This window comes from Salvia splendens, unplaced genomic scaffold (genome assembly GCF_004379255.2).
Source record: "Salvia splendens isolate huo1 unplaced genomic scaffold, SspV2 ctg615, whole genome shotgun sequence".
NCBI classification, from domain to species: domain Eukaryota; kingdom Viridiplantae; phylum Streptophyta; class Magnoliopsida; order Lamiales; family Lamiaceae; genus Salvia; species Salvia splendens.
In genome coordinates this window covers 45,059-60,058 of record NW_024599277.1, presented here as the reverse complement: position 1 = coordinate 60,058, position 15,000 = coordinate 45,059, and the positions used below count along the sequence as shown (strand labels likewise).

The 15,000-nt window shown below is 36.4% G+C and overlaps 2 protein-coding genes across 4 annotated transcripts; both read right to left on the bottom strand.

Moving 5' to 3' along the window:
* Positions 1–1,279: 1,279 nt before the first annotated feature.
* LOC121790765 (anthranilate synthase alpha subunit 2, chloroplastic-like) lies at positions 1,280–5,620 on the bottom strand. 3 transcript variants are annotated; one of them, XM_042188889.1, is made up of 12 exons: positions 5,420–5,620; positions 4,924–5,108; positions 4,542–4,731; positions 4,050–4,201; positions 3,500–3,615; positions 3,164–3,410; positions 3,016–3,072; positions 2,776–2,818; positions 2,666–2,709; positions 2,400–2,480; positions 2,008–2,094; positions 1,280–1,755 (listed from the first exon to the last, which is right to left on the bottom strand). In XM_042188889.1, exons 1-12 carry the CDS (start codon positions 5,544–5,546, stop codon positions 1,432–1,434), a joined length of 1,653 nt encoding a protein of 550 aa, XP_042044823.1. In that variant the 5' UTR covers positions 5,547–5,620; the 3' UTR covers positions 1,280–1,431. The 3 variants fall into 3 exon arrangements, with proteins under 3 accessions (XP_042044823.1, XP_042044822.1, XP_042044824.1); XM_042188888.1 differs by having other exon boundaries at positions 2,666–2,818; XM_042188890.1 differs by having other exon boundaries at positions 2,666–2,818; positions 4,944–5,553.
* A 2,720-nt stretch (positions 5,621–8,340) lies between these two features.
* LOC121790766 lies at positions 8,341–11,638 on the bottom strand. Its single transcript, XM_042188891.1, has 3 exons — positions 11,520–11,638; positions 9,685–11,286; positions 8,341–8,852 (listed from the first exon to the last, which is right to left on the bottom strand). Exons 2-3 carry the CDS (start codon positions 11,139–11,141, stop codon positions 8,600–8,602), a joined length of 1,710 nt encoding a protein of 569 aa, XP_042044825.1. The 5' UTR covers positions 11,142–11,286; positions 11,520–11,638; the 3' UTR covers positions 8,341–8,599.
* Between the last annotated feature and the right edge of the window lie 3,362 nt (positions 11,639–15,000).

Genomic DNA, 15,000 nt, shown 5'->3' with positions numbered 1-15,000 from the left:
ACATGATGGCATCTCTTAGTTGATCATATGATTTAAGGAGAGCGTTGAGTAGAATTATCGTTTTATCTTCATCGCCAATTGTTACATCGATGTTTTCAAGATCATCGATCGCCTTATTGAAGTCTTCAAGTTGCTCCATTACTGCCTTCTCTTCCAAGAACTTATAAGAATAGAGCCTCTGCTTCATATACAATCAATTGGCGAGGGATTTGGTGAGATATAAGTTCTCTAATTTCTTGAGAATTCCGGCCGCCGTCTTCTCCTTCGCGACCTCTCTGAGCACTTTACCGCTCAAGCACAGAACCACCACGCTGTGAGCTCTGGCTAGAATATCAGCTCGCTTGATAAACGTCTTCTCATCAAGATTGGTCTCAGCTTCCTCTTTCTCTTCATCAAGCGCCGCCGATAGCCCTTGTTGAATGAGCATCGCGCGCATCTTCATTCGCCTTAGACCGAAGTCGTTTTTGCCGGTGAACTTCTCCGCTTCCAACCTCGCCGCCATCTTTACCGCGGATTCGATTCCAAAGATCAAGCCGCAATTTGATCCGATTGCTTGCGCTTCCCACAGACGGCACCAATTGTTACCTTCTTTGGAATTCAAATGTTGAAACTTGAAGATGAGTTTTGAGAGAAAGAAATCATGAATTGAGCTGAATGGAATTGAATTACAAACAGCTACTTGACTACCACTATTTAAAAGAACGAAGAAGACAAAAACTGCCCAACTAACTTGATCAACTTACTTTGATCTAACGGCTTACATTCAACCTAATCTACGAACTACAAAACAACGGCCCAGATTTAACTAGCCGTTAAATCTTCTTCTTCATAACAATTTTCTTCCAGTGCGGAATCTGCATGGAATGACTTGATCAAGCTGCGGGAGTGACTTGATCAGTTTTGCTTGGGTTGACTTGATCAAGTTGCTGTTTGAGTGACTTGATCAAGCCGCTGTTCACCATGACTTGATCAATCTATAAAGAGTCCCTATATTGTCTCGTTGGGTGGATAATTTGTTGTTTGAGATAATGTTTCCCTCGTGTGTAAATATACATGACATAAACTTCACATGTAAAATTAATTTCTTTGGGGAAATTAAAACAACGAAGATTTGAAGATTAATAATATATTAATATAGAGTGAGATGCAACTCGAGCGAAATGATACGTGTATGCACTGTAATTATTGAATTTTCAAATTCTCGTAATAAATAAACAGAATATTTGCAAGCAACAACATGAGCATCACATAATTTGCAAAATGTCGAACAAAACTGGAGCAAGAAACCAACCTAAGCCATCTTTTCCATCTACAACTTGATAGAGAGGAAACCCAACTCCTACAGTGAAATGAAAGATTTCTTTCTACAACTACTAGGTCATATAAATTTTCCGAGGTATTTGTGGGATGGAGTATGGAAACCGAAGGAGGTTACTTTTCGATGAATGATGACTCTGCAAGATCGATGGCACGAACAAGAGCAGCGGCCTTGTTTTCGCACTCCCTCTGCTCATCAGCAGGATCACTGTCGGCAACGATACCAGCCCCCGCTTGGAGATGGGCGACCCAATCGCGGCGCTTCTCGCTGTCCTTGTACGAGTACATAGTGTCGTACCTCATGTTGGTTGGGAACACGATGGTTCTCAAAGCTAAGGCAATATCCATATCTCCGGAGAACGAAATGCCACCTATACCACCACTGTAAGGCCCCCGTCTCGTCACCTCTAGTTCGTCAATCAATTCCATAGCTTTCACCTGCACATCACAAGTTACCAAACTGTGCAATTAGGAAAAATGATGCGATCCTTTTATTGGATGACAATGAAAGTGCATCCATTCGATTAAAATCTTCAAGACACACAATCGTTATCAACTATGTGCAGTACATAATTTGAGTTTGTCCCAATTGAAACAGAAACAGAAACATTAAGAGTTGAAAATTTTCCAGCAGCCACAAGAAAGACAGAGAGGAAGGTTTGTCGGATGAAGAAAATTGAAATGCACAACCTTAGGAGCTCCACTGACAGTTCCAACAGGCAATGCTGCACGGAGAGCATCCCAACTGGTCAAATTAGGTAGAAGCTCACCAGTAACCTTCAAAATCAAGAGAAGGAAAGACGTAAAAATCAGTGGCAATATTTCTCAGAGGAAAAGTGCTTGGTTTTCTGATAACTGAGAAATAAAGCAACAAAATGTTTTTTGAATCTCTGAGCAAAATATGCAAGACCTTCATCAGCATTCACTGATTTGTTTAAATATTATTTCTACCTTCCTAGCATAAACGAAAACTTCTAGTTTTCATAGAGCTGAATATGCAAGGCAGTGGCACTCTCCCTTTTCTTTTCAGAATAAAAGAAGCTATTAAATGTAGAGGATAATCTCTAGTTGAGAATACATACAGTTGAACTGATGTGCATGACATGGGAATAGCGTTCAATGTTCATCAGTTTTTCAACCTTGACAGAGCCCGGTTTTGACACCTACAATGCCAGAGTTAATCAAGAACAGGACCAAGAGGATATGTGATCTAGAAATATACCTCTCGCATATGAGAACAATCTTTCAAGCAATATACACTACAGAGTTTCAAATAGCACGTTTTCCCAACACCTAATCCATGTATAAAGTAACAAATTAAACAATAGTAGACAGAGATGAGAATAACCTTTCCAACATCATTCCTTCCCAAGTCAACAAGCATAATGTGTTCTGCACACTGTTTTTCGTCATGCAAAAGCTGATTTTGCAGCATATAATCTTCCTGTAATGTCTTACCTCTCCGTATAGTTCCAGCTAGAGGTCGGTTAGTAACTACACCCTGTTATGAGAATATTAAGCAGTAAAGAAACAGATTCGTGTAAAAAAACAGTAAAAATAAGTAAGAGAATACTAGAAAGCCATAAAACAGGCTTGTGGAGAAAATACTAGAATCTCAGGATAATATATTAGAAAGATCAAGTTTTAGCATGATAGTGGAGATGAAGCTGTCACATTCGAACAGCAGATATTACTTGCCTTCTTAACTCGAGTAAGAATTTCAGGACTTGAAGCAACAAGGATACAGCCTCTTGCCTGATCACCAATGACATAGTTACAGATTGTAAGATACAAAAAAAAAATGAGATCAACATAAAGGAACAATTTTAGAGAAGAGTAGGCAGACTTGTAAGTATGTCATGTATGGACTTGGATTGACAATTCTTAATGCTCTATACACTTCAAAAGGATCTGCAAAAGTTCGACGTTCAAATCGCTGGCTGAGGACAATCTGGAAGATATCCCCTGCTAGGATATGCTCCTTAGCTTTTATTACTGCATTTTGGTATTCTTCACTTGTCATGGTGGACTTGCTCAAAGAGGGACCAAAAAGGCTAGTGTGTAATTTTATTGAACCTGCAGCAAGTCTAGGACTGAAAGTAACAAACAGAACAAGATAAATTGTAACAACTGAAACCATTCATATAATTGTGAAATTTAAATAGGAAAATGAATTGCTTACGTTTGTATATCATGCACTCTTGAAACTAAAGCTTCTAATCTATTCATTCCACCATGATAGGCCTCCTCAACGTTTTTATACTGTTCCAACCTGACCCAGTGTATCACATATGCTTTCTGGAGAGAAGTACCAGTACATGGGATAATAAACTTCAAGCAACGATAAAAGCTGGGCGGGAAATGAGTTACTTTAAATTTAATAGGGATAGTTATAGTATAATGGAGTAGTAAACTTTTAAACAAATTAATGCAAATAGTCTGTACTTTGTATATTATAATCATTTGTCTAAACAAATGTGAGAAACTAAAAGGAAGATTTACCATAAAGAGAACCATATCTAAAAACAAGTTTGTCTCTGAGCTAGTGTTTTGGCCACTAGCCAGAGAGTTTGAACAAGAGAGTCTATCAAACACATACAATAACAAGAAAGCAGACCGGTCCAGCATGACACAGCCTGTACAATAATATGACTAGACAAACTCAAAATAATTAAAATTTTGAAATTCCTTGATTGAACGTGTGTTAACATTCTGAGGGAGCTAGAATGAACCTTTTCCACATGATCAAACACAATTACATCATCATAAAGGCCAAGGTGAACATCAGGAAGGTTTCTGTCATCCATAGGAGCTTTTGCGAAAGGAAGCTTTTTCTTTTCTACATAACGAACCGTGTCGTATGAAAAATAACCAACCCAACCACCTGTTTGAAAAAACACATTGTTATGGATTTCTTATAGTTTCTGACGGAAGTCACCGAACAGAACATAGAGATCTTTACTTGCACTCAGTAATCCAGAACACCATTGACATATACTCAATAGTGACATGCAGGGAAAATAATCTTATCAAGAAATCATTAACTAAATATCTAACATTCTAGCTAACTGCTCTCCCTGAACCTTAGGCTAGACGTAATCTTGTGTTAGTTATAGCCAATATCATGAATTTTACCAACAACATTGTTAAATAGCGGCCATGGGGGTATATCATGGCCATGGCAGTTACTTAACAATTGCAGTGCTCAACTTTTCAAAAATTACCGCAAAATGCTTCAGGGAGCTCATCGATTCGCTGTGGTATCCACTTCTCCATATACATGCGAGGAACAACCATGGGATCCTCCAAAAACTTCTCTGTCCTCTCTCCCTTAAAGTGATCGACTATGGTCACCATGTTCTCCTTCGCCACAATTTCCATTGTTGGTTGAGCTCCAATAACACTATAGCGCCCCTAGAAAATTTATTCAGCATTAGTTAGAGCAAATAAGGAACCTATTATTCATTTATGTGCATAAGGAAAACCTACTACAACAATGAGAGAGGTTTACTCAAGATAACATCTCCATTTTTGTTTTCTCTAATCAATAAAAATGAGCATCAACTGAAAACTAATCGGCAAACACGATGAAAAAAGATAACTTACAACACTAGAAGCTTTTAAACCTGGCTCAACGGACTCAAAAAGAAAACTGGGGGCATCTCTCTCATCCTCCTTCACCAAGCACCGATATGCAAGCACTGGAGTCAAGTGATCAGAAAATATAGGTCTGTATAGAGGGATCAAATTCCCATCCTTTGCTGCTTCCTTGAACTTAACAGAGTGGTCCACTGCAGAGTGCAGCCACCAAACTCATTGCGATCATGACATAGAAGAAACAATAACAAATCATCCAATCGTTTTTCCTTTCACTTTCCAATCTAGTAGTATGTTAAATTCAATAGAAACATAGCAACTACACTGCAGCGAACAAGCTCAATACAAAATCATCCAATCGTTTTTCCTTCCAATTTCAAATTCATTATGTTTAATTTGGAAATCAGCAATCCAGCCCTCACGACATAAACAATACAGAATAAGGAGTAAAACAAATGATTTCAAGTGGCAGAGGTGAGATCGATTGAGGAGAGACTGAACTGACCCAACGATGGTAGTGAAATGCCGCATTTAACGGCAAAACTAGTCCTGAAGGAGGCTGCTAAAGGTCCGGCGGCGGTGCGGCGAGGAGCTAGAAGCGGATTGGTACAACGAAAACCTAGGGTTTCCATTTGCAAAACAGTCGAAAATGTGATAGTAAAATTGATTTTTGCCTCTTCTCAGAGACTGTATGAGTTCGTTTAGAATTTAGATTGACAAAGAAGCAGACTCGCGATATGTAACTTATATATGAACAGTAAATATCAAATTTCTAACTTTGTAACTATTTTGTCAATGGGAATAACATACATTTATGGAATTTAATGTACGTGATCTTCTACAATACCGGAATTTACAAACTATACCAATATTAGTAAAAGTCGGATATTTTTTATACAGTAGAATTTCTCCATCTATTAATACTTTTTGCAGTATAAATTAGAGATTAACGAGAAATATTTAGATTAATTAGTACTACTATATAGTCCATCTTGAGAAATTTGTTTGAAAAAATAGTAGATCAAAATATAAAATATAATGAGAAAGTACTTATTTAATTTGAATCTCAATACGATTATAAACTGATTTAGTAGGTTTATGACCTGATTTTCTTTTCATGGGAGAATTTCGCTAGATCACACCTAATAATTATTGGAAACTTTTATCGTCAGTAGTCTCGTAACATGTCAATGTAATTACAAATTTTATAAGTCACTAACACTAATTTTGGAACATATGATCATATTTGGAAAGTAATTGTTATTTATAGATTATAATCTTATAAACATTTGCAATTCGCATATTATTACATAAAAGTGCATTCATCAACAAGGCTATATATAGCACAATTATGCATGAAAATTTGCCCGATCATAGAAAAAAATCGTCGTTTTTTAAATTTATACTCTATCCGTTTAATTATATGTGTATTATTTTATTCAATTTATTCATCATTACAATTTATATTTACTTTTTTTTATCATATTTAACTATATGAACTATTACTATAAATAAATTTGGGGTTGTGTTGTCGACTTTTCATTAACTACTATGTCTATACATAGTACTTGCCATTTAGTTTGACTTGGATGGGCAATCAGTAAATGTTCATCCATGTCAATATGTGGGCCCAAAATAGTCATCATTTTTAATTCTTTGACAAATACTATAACTCACTAGTGCCAAGAGGTATATTTTTGTCAATTGGATGAGTTATTTATTAACGACTGACTGATTTTATTAGAAAAGGATTCAAATTTACTACTTCATCCGTCTAATAAAAATACGTGCACTTACCATTTTCATTCATCCCACAAAAATATATGCATTCCATTTTTGAAAAGTAAATATCAATTTAATAATGTAAGGCAATTCCGTCGCTTTGGCGGCCCCCACACTCCGGCCCGACATCATGTGAGGGGGTTCAATCAGGATACGCAGTAGCCCGTTAAGGAGGAGGCCTTAACCCACTGGCTACCAGAAGCCCATCTCCCAGCCTTAACCCACTGGCTACCAGAAGCCCATCTCCCAAGGCCTCACACTTGTGTCTGAGAGATGAAAGCAACTACACGACAGCAGTGAGATTCGAACCCAGACTCATTGCAGCAAGATCTGCCCCTCCGTTGCCAACTGCGCTACGCCCCTGCGGACATTATATTTTTATCTCATCCGCCCATATTTTTATGGGACGGAGGGAGTATATAAGACAATAACATCACATGATGATAAATACATACTTGTATTATTTACAAAAATAATGAATAAACGGTCTCATTCTTTTCACTTGTTTTTGTATATGAAACTAATTTCACGAATTTTACCGTTCAAACTACTTTAACGATTCTAATAAAGTAATCTAATTAGTAGAACGATGAGAGCCATAAATTTTATTTAAAAAATGATAGAAAAACTACTTTATAGACCATTCAAAATAGAATCCATTTACAACATATACTTTTCAACATGTATTTATTTACAAGTTTTAAATTTGTTAGGCGTTTAAAGTTTTAACGAATGTGTTTGAATATCCATTTCTTAGTAAAGAAATTAATAATGAATTTAAGAGCTAGTATAAGAAGTCCCTATAAAAGAACAACTATGAAATCCAAATGCTAATTAATGGCTTACCTAAAAGTTAAGCTACATCAATTATTGTGTTTAGTAGTACTACTTATTAGTTTTTCTAGATTAAGAATAGACCTAACTTATCAACTGCATCATTACAGTTCTACGATAAGTGAGTCGTTCTTAATAAACAAAATTGAACATGGTTAGGCCTAATTTGAATCTAGCATATACACATCATATCGAAAAATGGAAATTTTGGTAAAATATAAGAGGAAAATAATCAGAGAGTTATTAATTAGAAGTAAACAAACATTAAGAAAGAAAAAGTAAGAGAGGTACAAAATAATTGGTCATATTAAAAAATGGAAAAATCTAATTTCAGACCAAAATAGAAAAAAAAATTACCAACTAATGGAGTATTTTTATTATTAATCATAGACATGTAATTAGCACTCTTATAAAAAAATACCATCAATAACTTTATTCTCTCTATAAAGAACATCAAGAATTATTTAACGATTAGATGGATAGGGGTAGGAAGCGTCTTACCAGCATTTCATCTTAATCAGCTCCAATATAGCTTTACTTAATTTATTATTAAGAATAATTTGGGACTATGTCATTGTCATAGTAATAATGATTTATTCATTATCGATATATAGATGATTTTAATTTATGCAAAATTTAATCATAGAGGTTAGTGATAATCATCTGCATATTGCATCTTTCCTAGTTAACAATACTTTGACATTTTCTATTAACAATATTTGTCATTGATATTAGAAATCTAACGGTGCATCATATTACTGTTTTTCATTCGTTAAATAATAAAACTAAACACACGAAAGGAAATGTAACTTTCAAAGAGAATAAAATGGCATTTAATTATTGACAAGATAGTTTAATTACAATTATGGCAATCGCATGTGTATAAGTAGGTAGAGTACAAAATAAAAACAAAGAGCATCTCTGTTTGCACCCCACCAAAATCAAAACAAGGGAAAAAAACAAATTGATTTTCTTTCTTCTCTCTTTTTTCTTTCTCCAAAGAGTTTGATCATCAACAAAGACCATTCGCGGGAAGCCTCCTGTTCTTGATCACACCAATGTAAGAGTTTTACAGACCATCTGATTCTGCATCGGGCGAGCTCAGAGGGAAGCAAGTGTCTTCTCCACCCGTGTTCCATAGGAAATGGGCATAGTTAGCCGCATAGTACGAGTTGCTAGGCTCTGCAGCAATGGCTTCCAAGTAGGTCTCCTCGGCTGCCCACAGATCGTTCCTCACCGCCCACAGGAAGGTAGCATATTTATTCAGTGCCTCCGCGTCCTTTGGCTCCACCTCCGTGGCTCTCTTGAAGTAGTCCTCCGCCCTGTTTCAACCAGACTCTGTTAGATCAAACATGAATTCCAGCCATTTTCATTGTAAGAACATGTTTCCAGATTCTTGAAACTTTAGTATCACGAAATCAATGGCACAACGTAAAAACATGCGTGGTCACAACATGTTTTCAAGATTCTTGTAGTTTTGCAAGATGAATCAATAAGAGCTATTATAGAATCAATGGTATGACATGGTTTTAAGATACTTTATCAGCTGCACAATGATTGAATGAATCAACGGCATGGTTTTAACATACGATTCCAGATTCTTGATAATTTGCACAATGATTGATTAGGACTATCATAGAATCAACGGCAGAATGTAAGGTTCCTATCAGAAGGCCGGCCAACGGTGACCACACTCGTTTGGCTGCGTGTATAGTTGTCGGGATCAAGACTATATAGCCTCACCCTTAGATTTTTCATACTCATAAGTAAAGACAACAAAGTACAGCCTTGAAATAAATTGCCAAGGTTTGGTGATATTTTCATTTGGTGGGCTCTAACTCTAGGGTGAGATGTTTCGTGTTCATTCACTTATACCATCTTTTTCATTCAAAAGAAACACACAAACTACACCACACATTTTGCTATCCCCCACGAATCTCAACCCGGTTATGGACAACAACTTCCCCACAAAAATCATAGCTTGCACACAACAACTTTTGAATCAGCCATGAACATGTCAAGATTATTGCAAGGCTCCAACAATAATACCCCAAAACGAAACATAATCAAACATTATTAACACACAGCTGCAAACAATGCTAAACAGTCAAAACAAGAAACTAAAATCCAAACACGAGATTAAAAGTTGTATACCTGTCAAGATCCCTAACCACGAGGTAGAGAAACTGAGCATAATTTGCTAGCAAAAGTGGATTGTTGGGTTCTTGAGCCAATTCTGTTTGGTACAGTAACTCCATTCTAAAATATTCTGAACTGTCATCCTGTTCAATCCTTGCATCAACAGGAGAAACGAATCCTTCCTTCATTTCTTGATCCAAAACCTCGCCATTCAGTGCAGCCTGCATCTTGGCAGCCTCATCCACAATCGAATCCCACAACGTGGCTTCCTCCTCCACAGAAACCTGCCTCGAGACAGACTCCTCCCGACTAGTCCTAGATGGGTTCACAAACGAGGACACACTATCAGGCGCTATGGTACTATAATAACTCGACTCATCAAACCTCCCATCTCCGTCAGTCCCACTAGCAACAGACCGGAACTTCCCGCCACCACTCCCGTTGCTCCCTCCAACCGAAGCTGCCTTCCCAGTCGAGGAAGAGAGCTTCAGTGTCTTAAGAATCGATGCATCAAACTTCTTCCGGGACAAGCCCTGCTCATTGATCACAGACACCTCCTCTGTGGTGGCCGCTGCTGCAGCACCATACATTGGTGATGTAGCCGCTATGGCTGCATTACTCGACATTGAGAAGACACTATAGTTTGCTAAGAGTATCATCACATGCACCATCAAAGTCGGGGTTGTTGAGAAAACCTTCTGAAACAACCATACAAACGAGGCGTGCATTTCTTTCTGCACGTTGGCTACAATCCCCTCCATATCCTCGTAGTATAAAAAGGACCTCATCTGCAATGTATAGCTGTGGAGCTCTCGGATTATAAACACCATAGACGAAAACGCCTTCTTCATCGAGCAATAAGCCGCACCCCCGGCCCCTACAAGCCCTCCCTGCCACTGCTCCTTCTTTCTCTTGATCATCCTAAGCGACAATGGGATTTCACCACTATTCGCTATCCTCTCAATATTAGCTGGAATTATCTCATCCCTATCGGGGAAATAGGGCGCCACCAAGGCATCAAATGGCTTCAAACCCTCCGAGAACTTCGACTCACCTGCACCGGCATTATCGAATCTAGTCTCGAATTCATCCAATTGTGAATTGGCGTTGACATCATCGTCCTCGCTCAGCTGGAATCTGAGAGCCAATTCCTTAATTTGCTTCGAGAATTCTTCGTCGGAGAATGAACCCAAGCTGGCGGTTAGGGCTTTTCGGATTGTCCGAGCGCGGGATCTCTTATTGCTGCCGCATGATCGCGAGCGGTGGAGATTGAGCGGCGGATTTGCGCCGAGGAATACGCCGGATTTCTCCACGAAGCGGCAGAAGAGGGATCCATCGCCGCTAGCGAAGCTCCGCCGCCGCGAAGACGGGGAGGAGATGGCGGAGGCCAATGTCTGGGAGGAAGAAGGCGGCGATTGGGGTACTGACGGCTGAGACCAGTGCAGTGAAGCTGGAGCTACTTTCAATACCATAATTCAATCGAAATCAAACACAGAATCGAGAGGGAAAGGGAGGAATCAATCCTCACTTTTCTATTAAAAGATAAAAACACCTTTTCCGCAGGGAAAAGGGACCAATCCCCAAATTTTACTTGCGCTCAACTCAAAACACAAAACCCTGCGAAACGGAAAGGAATGAAAAATCAAATTGAAGTTAAAGCACGTGCTAATACACAATTAATTAAGATACACAATAATGGAAAGCAAACTCTCAAGTCTTTCAATCAATTCACAGACACAGCCGCCAAAAACGGATCAAGGCTATACATGCCGAGATGAATCTAGACAGGCGCGCAAACCAATTTCGTAAGATTTAGTCCAACAGTAAAACGAGGAGGAAGAAAAAATCACCGGAAAATAGCACTCCGTCGGCGCCACCACCGCGGCTTTGCTTGTCAAGAACGAAGAGAAAAGGAGTAAAGGCCTTTAAATACCATGAGAAAATAAGAAGGAAAATACAAAAACAAACATTAAAAACACGCTACGAAAAATCTTGGCGGAGTGACTGTATATATCTCCTGAATTTTGAAGTTCACAACATGTGGTGGGTCCGCAGTTTATTTTTCTTTTCCTAAATTCTTATTATGAAAATATCATTTATTTATTATTTTTTTATTTTTATCCGTTATATTAAAATTAGTTTCATACTAATATTAAAAATAAAAAGTTGTTCATGGTTTACTAAAATTTATTTTTTACTCTTCTCTTTACTTTATTCATATTTTTTCTTTATTTTTCTTATTTATTTACTATTACAGTATTACTAAGAGCACCCACAATGGGGAGCCGATGGCACGCCCGATGGCGTCCATCGTTCTCGGGCGCGCCCGAAGCCCACGCCTGCGGACGATGGCACGCATTTTACTTAAAAAAATGCATTTGTCAAGGTTTGAACTCGGGTTTATTGCTTGGAAGGCAATAATCCTAACCATTGGGCTACACACTAGTTGAGATATCTTGAAAACTAAATTGTTTTATACATTTATTAAGATGAAAATGTGATAAAAATTAATTTTTATAAAATGTATTAATTTTTATAAAATTTATGTAATTTTTATAACATGAATTTTTCTAATTTTAAATCCAATTACATTACTAATAATGTGACTCTACTCTTGACTAACTAATAGCATATGAACATTAATTTTTATAAATGTATGAACATTAATTTTTATAATTGTATTAATTTTATAAATGAAATGGAGTTTTTTTCCAATTTTTGTAGTTATTTAAATAAAAGAAAATGCATAGGGCACGCCATTGGGCGCGCTTTAGGGCGCCCCACTGCAGGTGGGGGGTATGAGGATAAAACTGATGATGTGGCGCGCCTTAGGGCGCCCCACTACTAATGGTCTAATGGACAAATTATGTAATTTATCCTAATCTAAAGTGCAAGTTTGATGAAAAGTCTTTAATGCCCTTTTTGGAGGGAAACTGAAAAAATGAGGTGTCTTATATTCAAAAATAATTTTTTAAGACAAAAACAATTGGACAAATAATAGCCCAATAAAATGCTAACTTCTTGAAGAAGTTTTAAAACACATTTAAATAGTGCACTACCATTAATTTTTTTTATAATTAAGTTATTAAATTTATATATTAATTAGACTTATATTTGAGTTAAATTGGAATTGTGGTAGAGAGTTTAGTTTGCCTTCCATTTATTTAGGTTAAAATTGAGATTTAATCATTTATTGCAATACTTTTTCTCCGAATTAATTCACAAGCTAAACGACAACACATATATGTAATGCTTACAATTTCCATCCTATATTTACTCAATTAAAGTTTTTAGTTATTATATTTTAATTCGCCTCTAATTAAACAATACTACTAAGTTTATAGATTAAACTAAGGAATAAGATGACATTATATATATTTAAAATTAAATCTAACTTATAAAGTTTGTATACCTTCTTAATATAAAGAGTAGTGTAAATTCTCACAAAAACAAACAAGATGCATAAAATATTATCGTTATTTTAAGTGATAGTAGTAATTTACTTTTTATACGTATATGTGGCGGGAAGTAAGAAATTTATTTTTTCCAATATAAAAAACTCATTTAGTCTTTGACAATGTATCAAGTTATGCAATGGTCTGAAATTAAAAGAAAGAAATAAACAGTCAACTAAAATGTGATTATTGGATAATACAAATTTTCTAACCTGACTTCTCAAAGAAGTTTTAAATTTATATGATTTAAATTATTCATATATTTAATGTGGATATGTTTAATATTCCATATATTCTTTTCAAATTAATTTTTTATAAATTAAGCTATTAAATTTATATATTAATTTACCTTTTATTTGGATTAATGACTTGCATAACACTTTCAATAAACATCTTTACTCACACATATTTTCTTTATTTGTATATCTTATTCTAATTAATTCATACTCTTAGATCATTAGTCACACATCTTATTTTTATCATTAATTTTATTGTTTTTACTTCACTTAGATTATAAATTAAAATTGCATAAATGTTTCATTTACTGGGGAGTAGTAAATTCTTCATTTTGAGTGAGACAAGATAAGTACATTTCTGTTTTTTTAAATCTCCATATTGCTTTCAATTCTTATTTTATATATATTTATTATATTTTATATTCATTATTTGAAACTCTTATGTCTCGTGCATAGCTCGGGTGCTAATACTTGTTTATATTTAAAATAAAGGTCAATTTTAGTCTTAAACATACTATCAAAATACGAATTTGATTCAAAACATTTACTTTTTGAAAAACAAGTCCATAACAAATGAAATACTGGTCGGAATGGTTCTTTTTTTATGGTTCCGTCAAAAAACTAATGGCCACGCCACTGTACAATTAGCGTTGACCGTTAGTTTTTTTGACGGAACGTAAAAAATGACTAATTCGGCAACATTTTCATTTGTTATAGACCCGTTTTTCAAAAAGTGATTATTTTAGACAAAATTCATATTTTTGTATATTTAAGATTAAAATTGAACTTTACTATTATATTTATATCTCAATAATTTGGATGACTATCTATCAATAAAATATTGACAATCAATGTTTACAGTTTACAGGTGTTAATACACATGACAAAGAATTGCCGTTTGAGTTAGTGGGTTGTTTTGTTTTTTTTCACTATTTGAGGTGCATAATTTAATGGTGTTGCGGTGTTAGAGCATCCACAACGGAGAGTACGCGCTCGTTCGTGCCAGCGGCGCGACACCGCTGTCCGCCGCTGTGCTCTTGCCGCTGATACGGCGCTGCTCGATGCATCAAGCACGTCCGTGCCAGGGAGCAGCGTACGTGGCAGCGTGTGATTGTCCAACGACATATCCGTTGAAAAATCATTTTTTTTAAAATTGAAAATAATACCAAAAAATAAAAATATAATATTTTCTCAATCCCAAAAAAATGGCCGTTTTTTGCCCGTTTTTCTATTTTTTTCCCCAAAATCATCTATAAATACACATTCATCATCCATTTTTCACATCAAATCATCTCTCATTCATCTCTCATTCATATTTTTCATACAACTTATCTACACCTTCATCTCTCACTCAAAACCTCAAATGGATTTCACCCATCTCATTGCGGAAGCAGAGCACGAAGAACAAGAATACTACGAACAACACCGTGCCGCTTATGAAGCATATGTCGCAGCGAATACCCCCGCCCCTCCTCCTCAACCAACTAGATCAACTCGCCGCTACATCCATCGTGACCGGGAGGGAGCCCACGAAAGGCTCGTTGCCGACTATTTTGCCGACCCGCCGCAGTTTCCGGAAGATTACTTTAGGCGCCGTTTTCGCATGTCAAAGCGCTTGTTTATGCTTATTGTCAACACAT

Excerpts from the sequence above, each read along its gene's own strand:
- LOC121790766 (XM_042188891.1), bottom strand. The coding sequence starts at position 11,141 with ATGGTATTGAAAGTAGCTCCAGCTTCACTGCACTGGTCTCAGCCGTCA. Across the intron at positions 8,853-9,684 it reads GTGGTTAGGGATCTTGACAG|GGCGGAGGACTACTTCAAGA; the intron begins GTATACAACTTT and ends TGGTTGAAACAG.
- LOC121790765 (XM_042188888.1), bottom strand. The coding sequence starts at position 5,546 with ATGGAAACCCTAGGTTTTCGTTGTACCAATCCGCTTCTAGCTCCTCGC. Across the intron at positions 5,109-5,419 it reads CATTTCACTACCATCGTTGG|TGGACCACTCTGTTAAGTTC; the intron begins GTCAGTTCAGTC and ends TGCACTCTGCAG. Across the intron at positions 2,095-2,399 it reads TCATGCACATCAGTTCAACT|GTTACTGGTGAGCTTCTACC; the intron begins GTATGTATTCTC and ends TTGATTTTGAAG.